Genomic DNA, 26,753 nt, shown 5'->3' on the forward strand with positions numbered 1-26,753 from the left:
GAAAGTTGCCATCTCTCAATTCAAAATGGTGTCTGAGGTTGATTTGTGGCTTCAGTGTATCATTACGATTCCGGAAATATCCATTTTACTTTCCGCTGTTTTTCAGAAATCGGAACTCGCCTTTTTGGATTTGAAAATGGCATTTGGAGTCAATTTCAGGCCTCTGAGCGTCATTCTGGTTTCGGAAACCCCCAATTAGGTGATATGCGGCAGGGCTAGTAGCGAGTCACTAGTTAGTGACTTTGTCACTATTTTGAGCCTAGTCACTAAAAAGTCACTATTCACGCTTAAAAGTCACTATTTTACGACAAAATGGTCACTAAAGTCTTTTTTTTAGCTTTAAATGTATTTATTTAACTATTGTTGTATTGCAACATACTTTAGAAAGCTTGCTTCTCATTTACAGAATATTTGGACAGTTCGGTTTGTAAGGCATTTTTGGTAACTTTTCCATCATAGAAGTCTCATGCCAGGCAATGTTTTCAAATTTCTCATCAAAGTGAACAGTGTAGAATAGTTACGAACGAATTATCTAAGAGCTGCAAAGGAATGTAAAGGTTTATTCTACAAACTACTCGCGTCTTAAACCAGTGTTGTGCGTGAAATTACGTTTGTAGTTTGATTTGCTTGTCTCAAATCAACTGTTCCTCCTGGTTGAAGTGGATTCATAAATTACGAGCTTATATTGTGCTAAGTCGTGTTGAGGTCTCAATTCGTAGGATTTTGCTTTCAATCATCCGAACCTACCGGTGTTTACCAGATACCATTTCTAAATTCCATAATGATAACCCGTTCAACGCATATTTGTCCCATGCTCCAGACCAAACAAACGAGTGTTTAGTGGGACGAATTTGATTAGAAAATGTCAAGTGGGTTAAATATGCGTGGAAAATCATTGATGGGACAAACAGGCTTAGTATTGTTTTTGCAGATTTTCGGAACGAACAATGCTATTTTTAATATATTTTGAAAAACTCCTCCCTTAGTTAGCTTAACCAACTTCAAACACTTTTCGAAGCTGTCACAGGCGGCACGGATTCCCAGATTTTCTGGATAACCGCTTTAACCGTTTAACAAGTTGGAGATTTAGTAAAAAAAGTTTATTGAGTTGAGATCAGGTGAACTTAACGGCAATTTATTTCTATTCAAAAACTCCCTCGAATCGCCCCTATCGAGTCGAATTCGCAGAATGCGCTGATGCACCGTCTTGCTAGAACATATAGTAATTAGCTCTGAAGAGTTTTCGAAGACACGGGGTAACGTTTTTTTTTTTCAAAACTACCGTTTTATAATAAACAGCATTAAATTCGGCGTCTTTGTAAATGAAATCGGAGGAAGTTTACTCGTTTGCAAATTGCTCCCGACACCATCACTAAAGCTGTACTCTGCAATCGAGGAACACTCCTTTATGTAATGACCCAGTAAAAGTATACACCTCTAAGTTTACTTTCTTGTTAATTGTAAATATCATTCACAATACTGGCAGCACGGTATGCTGGCGAAAAGTAAACAAAGATTGCTGACGATCGGTTCAGCAAGCTCACTTTTAGATCAAACTTACAAACGTTGAGACTAGTGACCGCGAACGAAAAGAAACATCCTGTTAAGCCATTTCGGATAACTCGTTTTACTTTAGAACTCTGAAATGTTGTCTCTTGCTGCTGCCCACATTCGATTGTTTTGTGTAACCAGTAACACTTCAGGCCAAATAATTTCTCATTAGAAACAATGAACTCGCGAACAGCGAGTTGTGAAATTATCATTTTCACTCTATCGAGCCTCTTTTTCTCAAAGAATCGGCCAAAATATTGTGGACCGATTCATTAGTTATACTCAAATGGGTGGGAATTACTAACTGAACGCTATCATTTCGCCGGACACGCTTCTTCATAACAGTCAGAATTTTACGACTTGCGGCATCCTTGCAGATCGTGGCCGACAGAATTTTCAACGATCCCCCAAAGAGAATGTTTCCTTGTATTTTTCGATGGTTTAATAAACAAAATATCGCCTAGCTTCACAAGATTTGAGATGTTTGAATATTGTGCAAGGGCAGTCACTGACCAAAAATCGTTTTACTACGACTTTCTGGATTTGTTACATCGCACATCAAGAACTAAATACAACTGACAGACCACCAACACACCAATGCGTATTCGAGAGAACATACATTCGTTCACGTACTTTCATTAATACTTATAACTCGAAAAGTTGTATTCGAATATATTGAACAAGGTGTTATTACAACCATTTCAATGTGAAATTATGATACAGATTTTAGTTATTTTCTATGAAAACAAATCATTGCACATCCTATGTTCTAAAGACATAAATTTCAGATAAAATTTAATTCATTTATGGTTCAACAATAAATTTCAAAACCCTCTTTTTTATATGTTTTTGGTCACTATTTGGTTACTATTTAGTCTCTATTTGGTCACTATTTCAATGAAAAAAGTCACTAAAGTCACTATTATTTTGCTCCAAGTTCGCTACTAGCCCTGTATGCGGTCATGTTCGGATATTTTCCAGAAACCGGAAGTTTCCATCCTAAATAAAAAAAGGCGTTTGAAGTCGATATTTTGGCCCCTGTGCATCATTCCGTTAGTTTTTGATTGAAATATTTGTTTAATTTGTCTGAGAAACCTCTTCTACTTTCAGAGTGCGGAACAATGTTAAACTACCATAGAAATTTGTGTTCGACTTGTGAAACAGCCCTCCTATCCAGAATAGGAAATGTCGAACCACCATAAACATATTTTTTGCTCCCAAAAACATCCACATGCAAAATTTGGTTCCATTTACTCGAGTAGCTCTTGAGTTGTAAAGTAATTTGAGTTTCATTTGCATGAGAGCTTTCTCTTCCGGAAGAGGGAGGGGCGTTGAACTACCATGGAAATTTTTCTTGCTTCCAATAACCTTAACATATCGAACTCGCTTCCATTTACTTGGTTAGTTCTCGAAACGTGCAGAAAATTGTGTTTCATTTGTATGGGACCCCTACCTTCCAGAATAGGAAGGGGTCTCGAACTATTTAATTCACCTTTCCCGGCCCCTATAACCCCTATATAAAAAAATTCACGCCGATCGGTTCAGTAGTTTCCAACCCAAGTAACAAAATTGGTTTTATAAAAGTTTTATGGTGCTTTTTTGGCTGTATTAAGCACTAAACAACTATTATAAAACCAACATTGTTACTCAAGAAGTCTATATGGATCAGACGTAAAGAGCTGCATTTTTTTATGTTTAGATCTTATCGTATACATATTGTATTTCAATTTGAAAAAGTATCTAATTTCAATTTAAAAAAATAATAAAAATAGTTAAATTTATTGAGCGAGTGACACGAATTAAAAATATAAGTATAATAATTAGAAAATTATGAAGTGTTAGTAATTGATACGACGATGAAAGTGGCAATAAAAGCAGTATTAGCAGTACAAACAGCATGTTAAACGTAATAAGATTTGAAGAGAGTTACAAACATCTTTATTGAACTAAAATAATGTATTGTCCCCCCAGAACACTTGAGAAGATGTAATATTTTAAAAAAATCATGTCTGGTACGTTCTTAAAACTAGATTATAACGTTTAATTATAGAAACATGTAATTCTTCAGTTAATTCAGTCATTGTTTCCATGTTTTGCAAATATTTCTCAGGAAATATGTTTATTTTAGGCCTCAAATACACAATTATAGATCACTTTTGAGAGCGGTTCGAATTACAAAACAATTTTCATATAAAAGATGATAAAAGGTATAAAAATTGCAAAACTGTATGAAATCTTTATTTGAGCCGATAAATTGGTTTATGCGTTTTACTTTTTGAAGATAATTTCATTCAAATGTTGGCCACGGCTACGTTTTAAATGGTCCATACGAAAAGTCCAATTTTGGGTCACTTTTTCGAGCATTTCGTCTGGTATCTCGGGAATAACGCGTGTAATGTTGTCTTCCAAGGCTGGAATTGTTGTTGGCTTATCCGCATAGACGAGAGACTTAACGTAGCCCCACAAAAAATAATCTAGCGGTGTTAAATCGCATGATCGAGGCGGCCAATTCACCGGTCCATTCCTTGAGATGAATTGTTCACCGAACTCATTCCGCAATATGCCCATTGATTCGCGCGATGTGTGGCACGTTGCTCCGTCTTGCTGAAACCACATGTCAACAAGACCCAGCTCTTCCTTTCCGGCAAAAAAATCAGAAATCATCGCGCGATAGCGAGCGCCATTGACCGTAACGTTGCGATTTCAATCATCTTTGAAGAAGTACGGACCAATGATGCCTCCAGCGTGTGAACCGCATTGGCGATTCTTGTAGCCTCTGGTTGCTCTTCGGTCTAAATGCGACAATTTTGCTTATTAACATACCCATTTAACCAGAAATGAGCTTCGTCACTGAACACAAGTTTTCGGTTAAAAAGTGGATTTTCGGCAAGTTGTTCTAAGGCCCATTCACCAAAAATTCGACGCTGCGGCAAGTCGTTCGGCTTCAATTCTTGTACGAGATTTTTGTAAGGCTTTACACCAAGATCCTTTCGTAAAATCTTCCATGTAGTCGAAAAACACAAGCCCAATTGCTGCGAACGGCGTCGAATTGACATTTCACGGTCTTCCACTACACTGGCTGATACGGCAGCAATATTTTCTTCTGAACGCACTCTATGTAAACGTGTTGGTGGGTTTATGTCCAACAGAGTAAAACTGGTTTGAAATTTCGTCACAATAGCTTGAATAGCTTGCTCAGTAGGTCTTAATCGACCTAAAATGGTCGTAATGCGCGAAAAACATTTTTCACAGAGGACGAATTTTGGTAATAAAATTCGATTATTGGTGAAATGGTGAAATGGCAAACCAAACTGAGTACATTAGACTTTGACAGTTGTCAGAATTCCCGCGTGAACTGTCAAATCTGAATACACGAAAAACCAAATAGCAAAAAAATCACCCTTTATAATAAATACTGGTCGACAAAATCGGATAAAATTTTTACCCACCGGCAAGCTTGATATTCTCCTCAATATGTCGAAAGAACAGAGTGGATATTCACCGCTCACTTCTCGCAAAGCATGATCGCTGCGTATAGCAATTTTTCACACCGAACTTCTTCATTCTGCTGTGTTTTTACCGCTCGCAGAAAAATAATACACTTACTGCTTCCACCAGAGCTGAGCACAGAAATGTGCTACTATTCGATTCAAATGATTGATACCGTTATCTCAACACACGTATTCCGCAGATTAAGAACATGGGTGTTTCTATTTAAGGTTGATAAAAATGGCTTTACTGAATAGTATAAAACAGTAAAATTAACCTTTTCATGTGTAACAATTTTTACCTGATATTTTTAAACGTTCATTATTGATCTGTGAGTTAATGGCGAAATTGTTTTATTGTTCCTATATTCAATAAACACAAATTTGATTTGTTTTTTTTTTGTTTTTGAGAATTGAAAGCCTACACTATTATAATTACCTTAGGAGTATTACACGATTTTAACATTCTAACTAATCATTGTTTTTGTTACATTTCAAATTAATAGGTTTCCGCCGGCCAGCATCTGCATCTGAGTGGCGATCTCAAGAGTGGAGTCTCGGTAGCAGCACAACAAGGTGTATTCTTCAGCCAGCAACATCAACAACAACAGCACGCCCAACAACAGCAATCAAACCAGCAACAATCTCAGCAGAACGCACAGCAGCAGCAGCAAGGCCCCGGTGGTCCACCGCAATCGCAGCAGCAACCACCGAATGGTGGTGGCCCCAACGGTCCACAACAGCAGCAGCCTCCCAATCCAAATAACCCGAACGGAAACCCGAACAATCCAAATGGACCCAATCAAAACAACTCGCAACAACAACCAAATCAGGCACCTCCAAACTCACAAGGTAAGAAGACACCGCGCGCGGAGGGAGTAAACAAAAACAATAATCCGCTCTCTACGCTGGAGATTTGCAATCGATATTTTCAAACAGATTAGGGTGGCCCTCTTGTTGTTCGAACAAAAGCAAGTGTCGCTCATTTTAACCACCCGCGCTCTTATCCACACAATCCGTGTACAACGCAATCCATTAGCATTTTCTTCATTTTCGAATGAAAACTCATTCCAACCCTCCTCGTTTCGGAAAATGATTCAGGCCCCACCGCTTATGCTAGCACACGTCTGCATTTTCCCACGTTTACCACGCTATCCTGACACCTATCCAAATAGCAACAGCCAAACAACCGAAAAGCCCTCGTTTTCAGCTCTTCCAAAAGCATTTTCAACTTCATGACATTTCATACCACTCAACTCCTCGGTGTTCGCCCCCACAATTCATCCCACCGATGATATGACGCTCTCTTTCCGTTTTCCTTTCTCTTTCTCTCTCTCATGCTTTCTCTCGGAATGCTCTGCCAAACGGCGCGTACGAGGAATCGTTCCCAAAGTTCACAACAACCATTCCTACACGCATTTATCCACTCATTATTCGGTTGTCCAAAATTATTATCATTTCATTCCGACCGATTCACTGCCGATTCGCATATAATCGCTTTGACTTGTTTGGAGCGCAGCCAGCCGGAGGGAACTCATTTTCCCCTCTCGGAACTCTTTCGGACTGGACTCGACTGGTGCTCGAGCATGCGTATACCGTGCGGCGCGCGGTTAACCAGTTTCTTATTCGTGTAGTGGTTTAGGCATTGGTGGTGGAAACTCAAAAAACTGGCACATCATTCTTTTGCCGAACGCCAACCGAAGTTTTGCTTGTGGCGGCTGGTGGTACCACTGATGGTTGGGGCGGCGATGGATGGGAAGATCATATCGTATCCATCCCTCGGGAGGGCATACCATTGCAGCACAGCTCAGCTCAGTAGAGTCGAGTAGAGTAAAGGTTGGTTTTGATACGAGAGCCAATATGTTCCTAACACTTACACTTTTGCGGTGCTTAGCAGTCGCGTGAGGAGTTTGCCCTGGGGTGGTTTTCTTTTTTTCTGTTCGAAAGGGAGCTTTTTTTCTGGTTCGGAGGATAGGATTTTTGAAAGACTGTACTATATAGCAATAGGTTGAAAGAATGATTCGCCACTTTGTCGTTTTCCAAAACTGAGTGTGGGTATTTTGTATGAGAGAATTCGGTGTTGTTTATTAACAGGTACAAATTACGTATGCTGAAAAGGGACCATTATTTTTCTTTTATGCTTAGATTTTGGGAATGAAATATCTGACAATTTGAATATTGGATACATACATATTGGATCGCTCCTTCGCCAAATTGGCGAGAAGGAATATCGAGAGAAGGAACATACAGATAACATCTTATAGCATGCATGTATGAAAATACGTAATCTGTTTCACTCTTTTTTGTGCGTATTTTTTTATTGTTTTATTGACAGTCTCATCTAGTTTCTCAAAAGCTGAGTTTATTTACCGCTGTTTAACTTTGCCAAATGACGCGGCTCCTAGCCTAATCGAATATTGTTTCTTTTGAGCATAGGTTTTTATCTAAATTGAAAATAAATATTTGAATTCGTGAATACATACGGTTTTTATGGATGGCCCGAAGCTATATGAACAATTGATTTTACTTCGAAAACCTCTTTTAAACGTTTTTCGTATTTTTTTTATTAAGAGGCAATTCCAAGATGGCGAGTTCCGATCTTTGGAAAATAGCCTAAAATATCCAAATACCAACGTTATCAACAGGAATATCCCGGAACTAGGATGTTACGCAGAAGCTGGTGGCAACTCCATACGTAAATTCGAATTCCTAATTAGCGACATCCGGTATTCCGCGACAGAGGACATAAGACCAAATACCACCCAACATGAGAGAATCACCTCAGACTCTATTGTGAAATTTCAAATGGCCATTTGAGTAGTGAAATACCAAATGATTTGAAATTTAAAAAAGTATAAATTCAAAAATTTTAAAAGTAATGTTATCGAAAGTTGAGATAATTTTATGATGAAAATGTAGTCAGTTCAAAGGTTTTTAAATAGTTCCCAGCTTTTTACTATCGTAAATTCATATATAGTCATAAATTATGTTTTAGACATTAACTTTCGGCGTTCAGACATAACAGAGGACCTTAAAATCATCGAATTAATTTAGAAAGCTGGAAACCGGTTCAGGCACTCAAAAGTTATGTTGGAGCTTACATGCTGGGAAACTCCCTCATCTCAAAAATTTATAAGTCACAGAAAGTCGATTTTTAGATTCCAGAAGTTGCTACAGAGACCTGTCGATTTTATTACTCTCGAATTTAGCACGCGAAGCATTTCAGTAATATCACGTTTCTAAGATATATAAAAAATATAAAAACACGAATTAATTCTCCTAGTGGCGCGGTCGCGGCGAAATATCGGCAGCGAATTTTTGGCAATCGCTACTTTTAAGGATGAGTTCTTTAATTACCTTATAAGTCATGGCTTATTTGCCGATCAAATTTACACGTGTCTGGCTTGTTTTTCACGATGACTCCCTGTCTGCCATAATTTTGGAATCGCTCCACTGAGTATTGCATCCCCCCCCCCCCCCAAAATTTAGGTTAAGAACGAAATTTTACTCTTACAGAAATCCTCATCCTCCTGAACAACTTCGCTGAAATCCTCAAATTTACAACTGTTTGGATTCACAAGATAAATAATAGAGTGCGAATGAGAAGAATGAAAAAAATGATCTTCGAATATCGTTTAGCGGTAAGACTGAAAAGTCTCGTCTTCTCGAAAAAAGTCCCCATGGGTCCCCATTTCCAAACGGCGTCGGAAACCGGTATCAGTTTCTGATCGTTCGAGGACAAGCAAAGTTAATAAAGAACATTTGAAAAAAGATGAGTGAAATCACTCATAATAAACAACGCCTTATTGAACCAAGCAACCTTGAAAACTTTTCTAATGAAAATTTACTTGCTTTATTTTTACTTTGTTGGTCTTAGGCAGAACGAATTAGAAATGTCCAGCTTCTTCTGTCCTGGGCAGCCGTTCTCCAGTCTCCTCGTACACCAGCGGATCGTGCATCTTCTTCCACCGCGCACATCTACCGCGTGCGAGGCATAGCACGGAGTCGACGGCCTCTTCCTGGTTTTCTACTAAAGATAGTTTTGGCGGCTCTCTCGTCAGGCGTTCTGGCTACATGTCCAGCCCACTGAAGCCTGCCCCGCTGTATTACCTTCACTATATCAGTATGTTTGTATACCACTCGTCGATCAGCTCCCTTCAGTGGCCATGCTTCATGTCCGTTAAGGGCCACCTATACGCATCCTATACGCGCTAGTGTAGTGCGAGTTTCAAACTACGGGACCTTAGCTGGTTACGTAGTCCGTAGAAGGCCCTGTTCGCAGCTGCAACTCGTCGTATTCGTAAACGTATTCGTCAACCACTTCAAATCGTTCTCTATCTATCTCAACCTCAGCATCAACACCACGTATTGAATGTATGAAAATTTATCTATACTAAAATTTGAAATATTTTCAAATGAAAATTTATCTACACTCAAAATTTCAAAAGGATTGAAATAATTCAAAATCTTTCTTACAAATCAATATATCTAAATATTTTCGCGAAATAGAGAAAGGTTGTCAAAGACTAACTTCTAGAAATTTATCTGAACATTGATTTGAAAATATTGAAAAAAACAGAATTTGAGACCCTGCATTTGAAAAAAAAATAGAAACAAAAAAAATCTTGCTCTCAAAAACAGTCAAACAAAACTGTCAAAACTTTGCCAGTAAAATAAAATGAACTGGTTCGTCTAAATGGATTCATTCTTCATAAAGTTATGGTCATTTTAAAACTGACATATTTTTGCTTGTCTCAATCATTTTGTCTACCTTGTTACCGGTCGTTCAACCTCCATATGTGTCACGTGGCCAGCCGTGTCCCATCAGTGAGACAGTATCAGTTTGTTTATATACTTCGTGCAGTTCCGAATTCCATTTTCTTGTTTGTCACCGAGTATTGATCGCACAATTCTACGCTCGAGAACCAGGAGCGCTCGCTGATTGGTCTCTTTCCGTGTCCACGGTTCTTGTCCGTAGAGCACCACCGGAAGGATCAATGTCTTGTAGAGTGCAAATTTCGCGCGAATGTAGGTTGGCTACAAAATCTATAGTAAGCCCTATTCGTTGCCGCAACCCGTCTCTTCACCTCATGGTTCACCACTTTACGAGTGTACCTTAATAAACAAGTTCATCAACCACATAGAAAGTCCATCAACACCGCAGCAGCAACGCTCGTAAACCTGCGACACTCTTTGCCAGCCTCCATGCATAGTCCCTCTACAATTATGGGTCAGTCAACATGTTGTCTGAATGTTCAAAAATGGATATAAAATCATGAAAATTATCAACTACGAATGTTTTACTATCTATCTCTATGTTCTGATGTGTGCTTCCGATTAACAATAAGTTTCACTGCAGTTGATGCGTGTAAATCGGCATCCAAAATCATTTAGTCTATAAAATCGTCAAAATACATAAGGGTCATTCCACACGAAGTGATCACGGAAAAAAATAAACTTGGATACGACCATCACGGATTTGGCTCAAAGCTGGGGGAATTGTTCATCTAGGTTCACTATGAAAAAATCCCAATTTTGGTGTCGATTGGAATACCTCCCGCTCTGTGGAACCCCCCTCTTTGTGACAAAGTCAGGCAATTTTTGTACAAAATTCCGTTTTTCTTTTTCTTACAATTCATAGATGTAGGACGTCCGCAAAATACTGATCGTGTTCCTTGGAAAATTTCACGTAAGAAACAACTATCATCCCGAGGTAATATGAGCCAATCTCGAGATATAACATATTTTCGAAAACAGTTGTAAATTTCGTAATTAATTTATTTTGTAGTTTATAGCCGTAAGACACCCGAAAAATAGTGATGAGTGAATTTTGAAGAAAATGGTTTTGAACTTTGTAATTAGTTTTTCGTAAAAATGCTATATCTCGAGATTGGCTTATAAAACCACGGGGTGATAAGTGTTTCTCACGTAAAATTTTCCGAGAAACACGATGAAACCTTCAAATTTAAAATAAACTCAGCTACATTTGCCGAAAAATGCAAATTTAGTTTTGAAATACAAACATAATCTATCTGGCAACACTTCCGGTCAAAAATAATATTTTTTCTGGGTTCCTTGGTTTATTTTCTTCAAAACTCACTCATCACTATTTTTTGAGTGTCTTACGGCTATAAACTATGAAATTAATTAATTACGAAATTAACAACTATTTTCGTAAAAATGTTATATCTCGAGATTGGCTCATATTACCTCGGGATGATAGTTGTTTCTTACGTGAAATTATCTAAGGAACACGATGAAATTATCAAATTTAAAATAAAAATGGCTGCATTTGCCGAAAAATGTGAATTTAGTTTTCAAATACAAAAATAATCTATCCGGCAACACTTCCAGTCAAAAATTATATTTTTTGGATTCCTTGGTTTATTTTCTTTAAAAATCATCTATCAGTATTTTGCGGACGTCCTACATCTATGAATTGTAAGAAAAAGAAAAACGGAATTTTGAACAAAAATTGCCTGACTGTCACAAAGAGGGGGGTTCCACAGAGCGGGAGGTATTCCAATCGACACCAAAATTGGGATTTTTTCATAGTGAACCTAGATGAACAATTCCCCCAGCTTTGAGCCAAATCCGTGATGGTCGTGTCCAAGTGGCATGTACACTTCGTATGGAATGACCCATAATGCAAGTTGTTTTATTGTTGTAAAAGCTTGATAATAAATTATTTTATTTAGTCTTGATGCATTATCATGTAGAAGTAGTAAAAATAGCCAAAATATGGACTAACCCACAATTGTGCACTGCAAAATGTTACATTACTACAATTATGGGTCACTTCACTTCTTGCACCGAGCAGAATTATAGTTTTTAGTGACATTTTCAACTTTAAATTATTTTAATCGTATAAATGAGGTTACAAGTGAGTTACAAATAATACCACTGCTAATGAAAATTATTCAGTTTCGTGGGAATACACGTACTTCGTTTTGGTAGTGTTTATCGTGAGTTCAATTTTCGCCACTTCCGCTACACGCAAAAGTTCAAGCTTTAATCATCCAATGAGTCCTTTCAATTCGCACAGAATTTGCTCTGACTTCGCACAATCAATGCGTGAAACGCATAATGCAAAAGTTGTACAAGGAATACATTGACAGAGATCAAAATCAGAATATGTATCATATACACAAAAATCGTAATGTCTCGGTAAACTTCGGCTTCGGGCGAACGATCAGTTTCGAGGCGCTCAAAAAACCGTTCTTTACTTTCGCGAGCCGGTGTATCAACGGCTCGTGCATCCCTAAAAATCGTCAGCAACCGAAACAGCCAATAGCGAGCCTTGTTGCCGCGGAAGTTATTGACGCTGGTGCCAGTAACGTAGAACCGAATGCATGTGAATGAAACCAGAGTCATAATTAAATGCAAAATGTTTTGGACTAATCTCATGTTTTTGTTTATTGTTAATGATTGAATGATGTTTTCAAATGACTTGATTTATGAAAGTGAATCGATCAGACAATAATTTCTTCAATGGAGTCAGTACCCAACTTATCAGTATTGATTGCTGGTTGCACTGTTTTAACGATGCCAACCTTCTGAACAACGGCTGATGCTTCATAAGTGTAGTGATTTGGAGCTGCGCAATACATTCAAAATACGCTAGAACATCAGATGCGTTATGCTCAACGCACATGCGTTGTGCTGGTTCCAATTTTAATCAGTAAATTTCGCTCATAAATGATGTGGTTACGCACACTCCAACTTTTGCGTGTACGATTAACACCAATGATTTGGATGTCATCCGCGAAATCTAGAAGCATGTCAATCTTTGTGATAATGGAGTCGCTTCAATCTGCTCTCCTCCGCTTGATGTGGAACCGTCGAAAGTCGCACGTACCAGTAATTAAATTGGGAAACCATATTCAAGCACATTCTGATACAGCTCATTGCGTTTCATTGAATCGCACACCGTATTGAAGTCTAAAAAGATTACAGTGACGAACCAGCCTGGGACTAAAAGCCACCTTAGTAAAGCAACAAAAAAAGAAGTCTATAAACAGATGCTGTGTCTGTAAGTTGTGTTAACGAATCTTGTCGAATATCTGTCACACTGCACAATAGTCCAGAAACCAAATTTAGGGGGAAATTTGGGTCTAGAGCTCTATAGCAACATTTTAGAGAAAAACTTTCTTCTACAAAGTTACATATGATAAAGCGCTTATTGAAAAATTATCAAAAATTAGAGTGACCAACATTTTCGATGCAATCAAGTATCTAACTTTTTTATCTCTGCAGATAGAAGAAAAATTTGTTCTACAATGTTATAGCTCCATTTATTTTGAGTAACTTTGTAAAAAAAAATTTCTCTATCTTTGAAAACAACCGATTTATATTGAAAAAACACTTTTTGCGCTCTAACTTTTTTATTTCAAGTTTCATCTCAAAACTGTCTTTGAACGACTTTTATAGCTTTTTAAGAGAAACAATTTGCAATGCTGACATCGTAAATATCGCAATTTTACTCACAGTTATTTATATTTATCATAAAAAAATATGCGTTTTTCATTTGTATGTCATTCTTTTTGTGGCTAACATAAAAAATATCTTTTGGTCTCATTTTGAAGGGCATACTTGACTCTATAAATGGAGGAATTTTTGAAAAAATGTTATTTTTTAAATTTGAGTAAATTCAATTTAAAAACAAGACGAAAATTTCAATAATTTTATACATTATGCATAAAAATGCACCCAGATTTATTTCTAGACCCAAATTTCCCCCTAAATTTGGTTCCTGGACCATTGTGCAATGGTTTAGAAACAAAAATTAGGGAGAAATTTGGGTCTAGAGCTCTATAGCAATATTTAAGAGAAAAACTTTCTTCTACAAAGTTGTTACATATGCTAAAGCGCTTATAGAAAAATTATCAAAAATTAGGGTGACCAAAATTTTCGATGAAGTTAAGTATCTAACTTTTTTATCTTTGAAGATAGAAGAAAAAGTTGTTCTACAATGTTATAGCTCCGTTAATTTTAAGTGACTTTGTAAAAACAAGTTTTCCTCTATCTTTGAAAACATCCGATTTATATAGAAAAAAACACATTTTGCGCTCTAACTTTTATCAATTTAACTTTTATCTTGAAAAAGTTTTTGAATGACTTTAGGGATTTTCATCGTGACATCGTGAATATGTCAATTCTACTCAGAGTTATTAATGTTTTTCATCAAAGAATATGCGTTTTTCTTTGATTTGTCATTCTTTTTGAGGCAAACATAAAAATATAATATATATAAAAATATCTTTTGGTTTCAATTTGAAGGGAACAATTGACTCTATAAATGGAGAAATTTTGAAAAATACGTTTTTTTTTTAATTTGAGTAAATTCAATTTAAAAACATGAGAAAAAATTCAATATTTTCATGCATAATATGCATATAGAAGCAAACAGGTTTATTTTTTTGGTATTTTTTCTTAAAACTAGAAGTAATTACCTTTAATTGGATCCTAAAAGATCGAAAATCAATCAATTGGTGCAGAAGTTATGAATTTTCGAAAATAAAATACATCGAACACAGCCGTTTGACCATTGATATTTTTTATGTTTGCCCCAAAAAAATGACAAATCAAAGAAAAACGCATATTTTTTTTATGAAACATCAATAACTCTGAGTAGAATTGAGATATTCACGATGTCAGCATTGCAGACTGATTCTCTCAAAAAGCCCTAAAAGTCGTTCAAAAACAGTTTCAAGATAAAAATGAAAATTGAAAAGTTAGAGCGCAAAACGTGTTTTTTTTTCTTTATAAATCGGATGTTTTCAAAGATAGAGGAAAACTTGTTTTTACAAAGTCACTTAAAATTAACGGAGCTATAACATTGTAGAACAACTTTTTCTTCTATCTTCAAAGATAAAAAAGGTTAGATACTTAACTTTATCGAAAATTTTGGTCACCTTAATTTTTGATAATTTTTCTATAAGCGCTTTATCATATGTAACAACTTTGTAGAAGAAAGTTTTTCTCTAAAATATTGCTATAGAGCTTTAGGCTCGAATCTCCCCTTAATTTTTGTTTCTGGACCATTGTGCACTGCTCGGATCCGCATAGCATCCTAGATTAGTACTTAAGTACATTACTAGGATAATTTGCCGTGTCAAATAAATGTTGTGTGAAAAAAAAAATTACTAGGATAATGAAGACGATATGTGATTAATTGTTTTGGTTATGAAAAAAATATAACTCAAAATGTCAACTCTTTCTGAAATTCGTACTGCGGAATTTCATTCACATCAATGCTGGTACACTGCTGATATGTTTTCTGCTTTCAAGCCGTTAGGGCATCACAAATGAACTCTTCAGTATAAAAGATAACCTATCAAACCGTATGCGTCAGTAGGCAGATGACAAATGACAGCAGTCGCACTACGGAAGTGATTTTATATCATTTTCACGGGGAGCTTCGTAGCCGCAATGTTACAGTGTCCGCTTTGATAAGTGGGTGGCCGTTGTTTCGAATCTTAGTAGAATCTTAGGACTAAGACTTAAGCATGGATTTATTCTCAAGCTCCCCATCAACCCCATCAATCCTTCATGCTGAGTTTTACAAAGCCTCGACAAATATTTTTTGACAAAAATAGATCCTTCTTACAATAAAACTGGTCAGAGGGCCATTCAGTTGAACCCTCTCCAAGGAATTGCGATTGGCGATTATATTGACTGGAGGCAACGAGGCTCGGAATCGTAAGCGTGAAAAGGAAGCACACCTTGTGTGAATTATAACTATCATGTTACTTACTCTTAGTAGTGCTTTGCTAATAATAATAGTGCGGAATACAGCAAACACCAGAGCGATGTTTCTTGTCGCAGTGATGAGTCCATACAGAAAAAAAATGTGAAAAAATTTCACAGTCAAGCTACTGCAACTGAGTGCTTTAATGGTTCGCATGACAGTTATTCGTTGCACAACCGGTATTTACACCAAAAGTTTTGCTAGGATGTGAGACCAATTAGTATTAATGAAATTGTGTTAATATTTATCACACTCGTTATCAAGAACTTGTACATTTGAGCTATTATTTGATTATACTACTGCGAGAAACCAATAAGCATTTTAATTTTCCCTTTTCTACGTTACCCGTATAACACGTAGTTTCATCTAACAAAATCAAACCAAAATAGGTTTAATTTGAATTGAAAACCTTCAAAGCTTAAAGACACCACAGGCCCAAGATTAAATGGTCACATGTTTTCACCGAGCGTAAGTTGCTTTCTCCTCCACAACACGACGAGACGGCCGCAGCGGCACGCGGAAGCATCAACAGAGAGCGGCAGCGGATAACGCAACAGAGCACGGCAAGCGTTTGCTTTTAGGTTAATAGATTTCCGCCCGATGGCATGTCATCCTGGGCTGGCGCTAGACAATGTTGAAGCTTCTTGGTGGTGGAGAGTCCTGTTGAGACTGTTTTTTTTTGTGGGGGTGGGGCGGGGGGTAGGTGCTGATATTGAACTGGTAAAATGTGGACTCGCTCATTGGAGGCGGCTTGGCGAGTGTAGATTAGCAGCAAGGATGGGGGTGCTCGAGCAAAGCAGAGTTACATGTGGTTTTGATGGTAGTCATAAAATGGATACAGGAAAGCGGAAATCCACTGTCGAGAGCTGCTTTTCTTCCTCTGGTACGGAATCTCTACTTTGGGTGTCAATGGAAAGTGTATGTGTAAAATCTGTATGTATTGTCATGAGTTTTCTGTCGCTTCAAATGGTGATGAAAATGTTCATGCCCAAATGAGAATAATCGTAGCTAACTTATTTCTACCAGCAAACAGTGTATGCATATCTCTATTTTATCTCTTCTCCAGGTTCCACGCTGGAATCCCAGTACACCGTGTCCCAGTCGCAGACGATCAACTTCACCCAGCAAGCACTGCGGCAACGACAGCAACAGCAAGGAAATGTTCCCGGAGGTCTATCCGGTCAGGGTCAGCCAGGCTCGCAGCAACAATCCGGTCCCAATGGACCCGGTGTTCCTAACCCGCAAGGCCAGCAGCAGCAACAACAAGGACCACAACCCGGTGTACCAAATTCTGGCATTTCTGCCGGTGGAATGCCCCATGGAGGTCCCATGGGTGGTGGCGCTGGTCCGATGGGGCAGAATCCGAATGCTCCCCTCGGAATGGGCGGCATGGGAATGGGTCCTAACGGTGGTCTTAGCGGTCTGAGCTCGATGGTGTCTAATTCGATGGGTGGTCCGGGACAAATGATGCATAACAGTATGGGACCAGGAGGTCCTGCCAGTGCGATGGGAATGCGCTACATGCAGCAACAGCAAATGATTCGGGCGCAAGCTATGCAGCAGCAGATGGCCGTTGGAGGCAGGCCTCCGCCTCCGGATTACAAAGCGACGCAGCAGGGTGGTAATCCGAACGCGGCAATGTTAGCAGCACAGCAACAACAAATACTGCATGCTTCCAGTGGCCGATTTCCGGCGATGCGAAGAATCACACAACAACCGATCCCACCTTCGGGCCCAATGATGAGGGTGCAGCATGCAGCTTACATGCAACAGCATGGTCACGGAGGTCCACGAGGTCTCGGAGGATTTGGACCTGGTGCTGGAGGAGCAGGTGGACCAGTTGGTATGGGAGGAGCGGGTGCTGTTCAGAGACCTCCTAACGTACAAGTTGGTCCGGAAGGTATGCCAATGGGTTCCCAACAAGCCGAATGGAGACACATGATTATGTCTCAGCAGCAGAGTATGAGCTTTGCTGGAAGTGGCGGCAATATGCGAGGAGCTTTCGGAGGTGGTAAGTTGGTGATGGTAATTTGCAGTAATAAGTGTGGCTAATGATGTTTAAATTTTAGGCCCTGGAGGTGCAGGAAATCCGCTGGTCATGTCGAACGGTGGCCCTGGTGGCCGAATGGACCCAACGGCTGGCCCAGGTGGTCCCGGAGGAAGTATGACCCAGTTGCAGATGCAACAGCAAGCATTGATGCGTCAGCAGCAACAGCAGCAGCAAAGCTTGAGCATGTATCAGCAAAGCCAAATGGGCGGCGGTGGGGGCATGAGTCAAAACCCAATGCAGCAGATGAACATGATGCAGCAGCAGAGCATGATGAGCCAAATGCAAATGAGCCAAATCCACATGAGCCAAACGCAGTCGATGGCCATCCAGCAGCAGCAGCAGGCAAACCAGCAGCAACAATCTGTGATGAATTCGTTCAACAATCCTGGCATCGGTCCTGGTGGAGGACCAGGTCCCGGTGGTGGGGGTAACGCAAATGGAAACGGTAGCAACAGTAATAACAATAGCAACAACGGTAATAGCAATCCGAACAATAGCAACAACAGCCAGAACAACGGCGGTCCAAATGGACCCAACAACAACAACAATAGCACCGGCAGCAACTCATCTGTCATGCCAAACACAGACTTCAGCCTGGAGTTCCTCGAAAACCTACCGGTGGGCGATCCGAGCCAGTTTAACGCCCAGGATCTGCTCAGCTCACTGGACAATGATAATTTTAACATTCAGGACATCCTGTAGATGTGTAAAGTTCCGTTCAACTGCATTTAGTGCCGATTGAAAACAACAAGCTAAGACGGAAGGCCTGTAAGGCTCGTTTCCAATGCCTCTCACTACACACTGGTGCGTTGTGAAGCCAAGCTTACATGCAAGCACGGAAAACAATTGCGGCAGAAAAAAGTGGTTATTTATTGAAACTAATAACAGCACAAATCAACATTTATAACAAAAAAAAAAACAAGTAGCCGATCCGTTTGATTGGTGGTTAGGCTACTACAATTCTGTAAATAGCAAATAATTTTTTGTGCTGTTGGTACACACTGCTTTCGTTAAAGCCTCTAGCGGTTAGTTTTCTCTTTTACCAATAGATATACAAAGCAGAATATACCCTCTAGTATTTAAGGGCAACACATTTTTTTGTTGTACGTTACTATTAATTTATTACAAAGAGACAAGAAAAAAATTATTGAAAATCATGTAAAAATATACCCCCTAAGAAGCGTTGTCGAACTGAAAACAGTAAAAACTCTCTCTAACTGCTAGGTTGTTAGTTAAGTAGCGCAAGAACAAAACGTCTATCGCGCGTCAGGCAACATTCCTTACTATGAATTGACAGCACGCCATTTATACGTGCGTGCAGAAAAATGCCATTTATTTCCGTTTTTTTCTAATTTTTTGGATTAACGCTTGCAAATCTCAGCGTGGCCTACTGTGATACCGATAAGCCACAGCAGACTCGTGCAATGCTATAGTGCCCACACACACACACCTACCCCTAAATGTAAAGGTGGGGGCGCCCTAGCAAACAATTCTAAAGCGGACGGAAAAGTCTACGAAACGGTAGTGGAAAATTTTGACTGTAGCAAAGATAGAAAATCATGTATACAACAATGGAACAACAACAAGAAAAACAAAACGTTTAATTTTACTGACTAAATGAGAAACGAAACTATAGGTGAATAAGCGCCCGGGAACGGGCGGGTTAGGGAAAAGTAAATCTTACCGTAAAAATCTTACTAAATCCAAAAAAAAACAATGCGTAGCGTTAAATCAGACTAACAAACACATGCTATTTAATACATCGTATATGCGAAGGCGTAAATAGTGCGACCTAAAATTCTCCATCAATTGAAAAATGCTGGGGAGCAAAAGTGGTGGTTTTCAAAAGGGCATTTTAGATTTTTCGTTCCAATTGTTTATTGTTATTGTTTAGTGTTGAGTGTTGGTACCATGAACTTTGAGCAATTTGATTGCGTTTTATTTTCTTGGAGAATAATGTACAAATTTGTGACAGACAAAAATTTGCTGCAACTAAAACTTTATATTTTTAGAAGAAAAAATAACCTGAAATGATGGTTTTTCAATTCAATTTTCAATCTTCAAGAGTAAGAATGAATGTCATAAATACATAGTGACTACGATATTTTGATACAACGCTGAACACGACATGATTAGCAAAGAGAAGGTAGAATTTCAACACTATTTTATTTTTTCATAAACAAATAATATGAACTTTAGTTAGATTATGTAGTTTTTTTTTAGCGCTCAAACAAAACATCTTTCGTGCACTAACAGCTTTTGGAAATAGGAAACTATTTGTTAGGTACTTACCAATCAATTCTGATAGTTTCTCTTCATGAAATGTTTTTCCTGAAATTCAAAAAAATTTCAAAACAATCAAAAAAATTTCAGTAAGATACGGGAAATTATATTCGAAGTAATTGGAAATATTCTAACATTTGCTATTACCAGTAAAATTGAAGCACTACATTGATTTCATACTCTAAATCAACAGCGTCCTAACTTTTGATTTCAGTGATATACTTTATTAGGAAAAGTCTTTGTATTTTATTGTGCTTCTTTTGACGATTTAGTGACCAATCACCTAGGAGTGGTATAATAATTTTTTTAAGACAGTGAGATAGACAGACAGTGTCTTCGAGAAAGTTGTGACAGATGCTCTAGTGAATAAATAATTTTTTATTTATTCAGAAGTAGAACAAACAAATTCAAAATTACGACTTGAGTGAATTTTCCATACAAAACTATTTATATTTTTTTAAATATAAGAGATAGAAATTTGATATATTAAAGGTGCTCGTAAAAGCATAAACAAAAGCAAAGGCAGTTTAAAAATAAAAGCATGAACAACATTTTTAAAAATACGTTAGGTCTCACTGTCCTAAAAAAAATGTTTTTATCACTTCTAGCTGAAACAATCATTAAATCGTCCATTTTGAAAAAATGCAAACATACAAAAAAAAACCGTTTTGAAATAAAATATATCACAGAAATCAAATATGGGGATGCTAATAATTTAGAGCACGAAATCAGCAAAACAAAATACTCTGAGTACTGAATTAACCGTCCTATTTTCATAACTTAATTTATACCTCCCGTAGGCTTCAGTTGATGACGAAATTATTTTTGTTCTGTTGAAGTTGTACTTCGAAGTAGCTGATCCTGTAAACTTCGTAGTATCTACCACAAATTGAAACAAAACTTTATAGTATATTTCATTCAAGATATGTTTTCATTCAGCTCGAGTTGAATACGGAGTCCAACTTCATTCAACTTGAAGTTTAAGATGGTGAACTTTAGAAAAGTTAGATAATCAGAAAAGCTCAACACAAAGCGGGCAACAATTGAAACAAAGTAAGATGCCCCAACATTGAAACTAAGCACTTTTCTCTCCCATTTTTGTGACCTTATTAAACAGTAGAACCAAAAGTAAAATCAAGTCTTCATCCAATCTGGCAAAACAATAGCATAAAATATTGCAACTTGTCCCTACTTAGCAAAAAAAACAGACATAATCGCAGTCATTCTTAAATAAGTTACACTGTAACAAGAGACAATGTTAAAAAAAAAAAAACAAAATCAAATTAAATCTGTAATGAATACTCGGAAAACCAACTGCTCCACAGTAGAAAAAGATTCTTACTTGAACACATAAAATGAAACAAGAAAATGCATTTGAAGGCATATGACAGTAGCAAAATAAAAACAAAATGCGTTGAAAAAACAAACGCACCCTTATACAGACACACATACACACACATCAGCTTCTTTGTACTTCTTGTGTAATTTGTAAGTATTTAAATCGAAACGAAACACTAAAATCGCCCATTCGCCAGAGTGGATGGGCGATTCAGTTATTTATTACCCTAAAATATCAAACAAAAAACGCCTAAATTAAATTGTAACCTAAAGCTACGTTTATATGAGCAGCAGCAACTAAGCGGTCAGGCATTAATCCAGATCGCAACACGGACGGTACTAGTAGAAATAATAACATTACAGCATTATTGGTACTAAACTTGAGGAACGTCTCTGTCATTGGAAAATCGGAGCTGCTTAAAACTGTGACATTGGCATTGATAAACTAGCACCCTCAAGTCCTCGTCGTGGCATTAACCCCCCCCCCCCTTTCCCCTTCTCTCTAGTGAATGTAGAATTAAACACTTAGCAGAAACCACCTAACTCTTCCTCTCCTTCCTTCCCTTCTCAAGTTTCCACCCATGTTATACAGTAGAATCCAGCAATGGTTTTCTACTGAAAGAGGTTAACATTGAACAAGCAAAAAACTATTACAAACATATTCTATACGAACGATGAAAGCAAAAGTATACCCGAAAGATTTAATGTTCTTCTGTTCAAGAAGTAGATTCAGTTCTTGCCTCCTCGTGCTCCCCCCCCCCCCCCCTGGAGAGAGAGGGTCGCATCGCTTTCAGTTGTGTTGTACAGAAGGTAAAAAAACCTACTCGGTATTAAAATTAGTTACTCTAATTGCCAGAATGATGAGAGCGTGCATGTTAAGAAAAAAAAACAAGCGTATGATCGGGAATCGAGCATGTTAAAAACTCGTTTATAAATATATATACATATTTTTGATAGCATCTTTTTTATTGATATAATTATTATTAGTGCGATAGGTTCAGTTGTTTCGATTGTGTACATTTTCAAACGTCTTTTAAGCAATCCGGTCAATGATTTAATCTGTCGCTGATCGGCGCAGCCGAATCCTCGCGATCAGCTGTTCCGATTCGACAGCAAAAGTGCGCAAGGTGGAGATTTTTTTACGAACAGATATTTTGCCTATACATATATTTCAAAGGATTCTTCCCCCCTTTTCCCCCATCATTGATGTATATACTTTTGCATATGGTTATTTTACGGTTGGCAAAGTAAGAACAGTTAAGCGGAGAAAATCATTCATTGACGAGAAAAGAAAAATTAAGAAAAAAAAACAAAGGCAAATCAAAAACATGAACAACCAGAAAAATTTATTGGAACAAGAAACCAGAAATAATAAAAATAGATAATTTAATGCAATTGCCGGTATGTCTTTTTTCCGCGAGAATTGAAAACACTTCCGAAAGCTCACTCAGAATATTGGATTATTTTCTAGCAACCAAATCAAATTATTTTTAGCATTGATCTAAACCCATTTTAAATTATTGACCTCACCGTAGCAAATTCCCACATAGGAACCGGTACTTTAAAATTAGGTTAGTTATGCGATCCCGAATCTATAATTAAATATGTGAACTTGCATACTCTGCCAACGTCCCCTCAGACATGCAGGGAAGAAGATCGACCTTCTAAACAGCGTCGATCTTCTCTTCCCAAAGGCTTAACTGGCGGCCTTCACTTACGGTGGTGTTGGCCGCCAATTACATCAATTGGCTTTTTTTTTGTATGTCCCAGATAGTCAGACGGGTTTCCTAGGAACCCGTCAACCAACATTATGCGGCTGTCTGCTAGGCTGTCATAACAGCTTATGTTGTTCTACCACCCTGCGTCTTCGTGTCGCGACCGGGAACCAAGGCTGTGGGAATCAGGCGACGCCCATTTTACATATGTACATACTTTGACTTGGATGCGGCAAAAGAGATCATTGAAAACAATAATCTTCAATGTGAGCACCGTCTCCAGCGCACTCCTTCCTCTTCCCACTCGTTGCTGCATTGTATACTGTTGCATCACAAAGCGGTTTAACCTAACCCCAAGTTTCTCCCGATGGGAGATTGTTTTGATATGAAAACGATAACACCGGCGGGGAATTGTAACGATGGTTTGATTTGTTGATGTAATGTTTGATGTGGAAGTTTTGCATACAGGGGCGTGAGGTTGTGTAGTAATGTAGACCAGGTGACCTAGATAGACTTACACTTGAGGTTTTGAACCCTGGAGGCGACATGTTTTAGATTTATTTCTATCGATATTAAAACTTTATTTGTTATTTAACTTTTTATTTTTATTAAATTATATTTTAATCAGAATGTCTAATCAACATGAAGATTGTCATGTGACGAAGATTTTTAATGCACGCGCCAAAGATTTTCGAAACAATATCAGTGTTGTCGCTCCTTTAATTTTTCTGGTGAGTGCCCAGATACATATTTGAAATATTCAACTCTTGCTGCTTTATCAAACAATCTAGCCAGTACGAGTTTTGGTTTCTTTTAGTTTTGTATTCATCGTAAGCATGTCAAAAAATCATCTTATTATTCATTAGCGCTATTCCGAGGATTTTTTACTCATGTATTCGAGGGTTTTTCGCTCCTTACAAGCTCTGTTACCGTACCGAAAGACCTAACTGATTTTTTCAGATTTACTCAAATCTTCCTTGCTTCAGGAATGAAAAGTTCATAAACGTCGTTGTTTATTCTTTCGTTTGACGAGTAATATTTGTGAAAAAAATTGTTCTCAAAATTTGAAGGAGTTGACTAAAAGGCTAGGGATATATGATTACATTTTCTCTAGAAATTGATGATCCTGATTTTTGTCTGTAAGTTCTCGATTATTTAAGAATGTTATAATCATCAACAAAAATCATTTCAGATTATTTCGTTTGAAAATAACGCACCTTTTTTTTCTGTTTGCACATTCCAATGATATTTTTCTAACGCTAAAGTTTATATAAATTTCACGGAGTTCTACTTGCAAGTGAAATTCAGAGTATTAGGCCAAAAAAAAGTTTTTTTGTATTAGTATTATTTTCTTTTAAATTACTTCTAGAATTGCAAGTTATAATTATTCTACTCAATTAACGAATTCTCAAATTTTGAGGAAATATTCCTAAATACATTTACTTTTTACATGGTCGGTGTTAGGTCGAACCAAACCAAGTTATATTTCTAACTTTTCGAGAAATACGAATAACTTCACTACCCTGTGAATTTTGAAGTTTTCAATATTTCTAACCAAATAACAAAGTAGGGTGTTGTATCATGATCGGACCAGTCAAAAAATGCAGCATGATCGGACCATTTTTTCATATGCGAGATTTCCCGACTATTGAATAAAAAACTGTATCAAATATGTAGCAACATCATCTAACAACTTCTTTTGATGATGTTCAGAAGGTTTCATTAAGATTGCTTAAGTATTTCTATTATTAAAAAAGTTTAAAAAATGAACCATTTTCGAGCACAATTTAGCCTTACAATTGTTATCAAGTCTAGTTTTCAAGCAGTGATTTTAGGATCAAATATTTGAAAATTGCGGTATATTTTCAGGTAATATACTTCTGTAATATTTACAGCTTACTTCTGAGACATCGCCGCTTTGCTGATACAGTCATACCTCGATATAAGGCAACCTCGATTTAACGTAACTTTACCTCGATATAACATAACTTTTCAAAATGTATTGAAATTGAAAATAAATGATACAGCAACTGTTTTTGGGCTATAAATTGCTTCAAAAAAAATTTTGTAGTAAGTTTTGAAACCAATGAAAACAAAACGAAAATTGTCCTAAATGGGCATAAGGAAGGTTTAAAAATACTAATAGGTGATGGGAAATATGTTTTCACGCGTCCTTCAGTAACAATTCACAAGCATCAATTAGAAAAAAAAAATTTTTTCTTGCTCGTTGAAATTTTCTCTAAAAGGGCATAAGAAAGGTTTAAAAATACTGATAGGTTATGGAAAATATGTTTTCGCGCATCTTTGAGTAACCATTAACATCCTTGCATAAATTAAAAAAAAAATTTTTTTCGCTTCAATATAACGTAACTCGATATAACGTAACGAAAATAAAAATAAAGTTGCCTTATATCGAGGTATGACTGTATACCGAATGATAGATTGCACGTATGTATTATTCATTAGAACAGAATATAAATGCTGAAGCTTGTTTTTTTATGGAATTAAACCTCTCAATAACGACGCGAGGTTCGCTAATTGAAGCAAAACCGTTTAAAGCTTTACTACAAACAGCCTAGGGGGCTTCGAATAGTAAAAATATAACTCAGTGTCATCCTTATTTAAGAAACACTTTTTCCCGTGTATTTTCGTCCAGTCTACACGCAGAGAAAATAACTATTGAGTTCCATAAGAACCCCTTATGATTTTGCGCCACAAGGATTCCTTATAAAAGTCATAAGTTTGGCTTATGAATTGGTGGGAAAATTTTGTTCTCGGCTGCTAACGATTTTCATACGTCATACTTATAAAATTTATTGGTCGTGGGTATGCATGTTATAAGAACAGACATATCAAAATCATAGTTTTCTAATATGAATTATCATTAGTTTAATGTTAAAAAGCTTATAATTGCTGCCATGAAATTCATAATACCAGGGTATGTTGACATTTTTTGTTAAAAAAAACTTTTTTACGCTAGTTCTTACTTATTCTTTACTCGCAAGTATTACAAATATATATTTGAGAGTATAAGTAAATGGAGATTTAAATTCGGGAAACAAGTTCGCCTTTGATTCCTCTTGCCGAATGTCGTCAGCGTTGTCCTTTTTAACGATCACAAAATTTAATAGTTGCTAGGATAAACATAGATGACATTATATATACCATATACCTATAGGATTTGAAAAGAGGTACTTACAGTTTTTTGCTCCAATTTTCACCAGCTGACACCAGCTGTGCAAATTTCAGCTTAGCTTCATCCAAAAACTTCTAACACTTATCTGACGGTGCACAAATCAACAATTCTGGTCTGCCATTTTGCAGATTTTATAAGATATGACTATGGAATTTTCACAATTTTGCCGTTTATGAAAATCATAAGTTACGCGTATGGGATGCACATTAGAGATGGTCGGGTTTGATGTTTTTCAAACCCGTACCCGACCCGAACCCGAATTTTTTTTTTCGGTCGAAACCCAAGCCCGACCCGAACCCGAAACTTTTTTTTTCGTTCAAACCCGAACCCGACCCGAACCCGAAAATTCTATTTCTTTGAAACCCGAACCCGAAATTGTGTA

General features: G+C 37.4%; 1 protein-coding gene across 5 annotated transcripts in view; it reads left to right on the forward strand.

Moving 5' to 3' along the window:
- Window positions 1–22,855, forward strand: part of LOC129723857 (neurogenic protein mastermind) — a 269,520-nt gene extending 246,665 nt beyond the window's left edge. For all 5 annotated transcript variants that reach the window (XM_055678317.1, XM_055678319.1, XM_055678318.1 and 2 more), the window contains 3 exons: window positions 5,546–5,891; window positions 16,856–17,800; window positions 17,859–22,855. In XM_055678317.1, the coding sequence (XP_055534292.1) occupies window positions 5,546–5,891; window positions 16,856–17,800; window positions 17,859–18,541 (1,974 nt within the window). In that variant the 3' untranslated portion in view covers window positions 18,542–22,855. The remainder of the gene's footprint in view (window positions 1–5,545; window positions 5,892–16,855; window positions 17,801–17,858) is intronic.
- Window positions 22,856–26,753: the final 3,898 nt, after the last annotated feature.

This window comes from Wyeomyia smithii, chromosome 2 (genome assembly GCF_029784165.1).
Source record: "Wyeomyia smithii strain HCP4-BCI-WySm-NY-G18 chromosome 2, ASM2978416v1, whole genome shotgun sequence".
In the NCBI taxonomy this organism is placed as follows: domain Eukaryota; kingdom Metazoa; phylum Arthropoda; class Insecta; order Diptera; family Culicidae; genus Wyeomyia; species Wyeomyia smithii.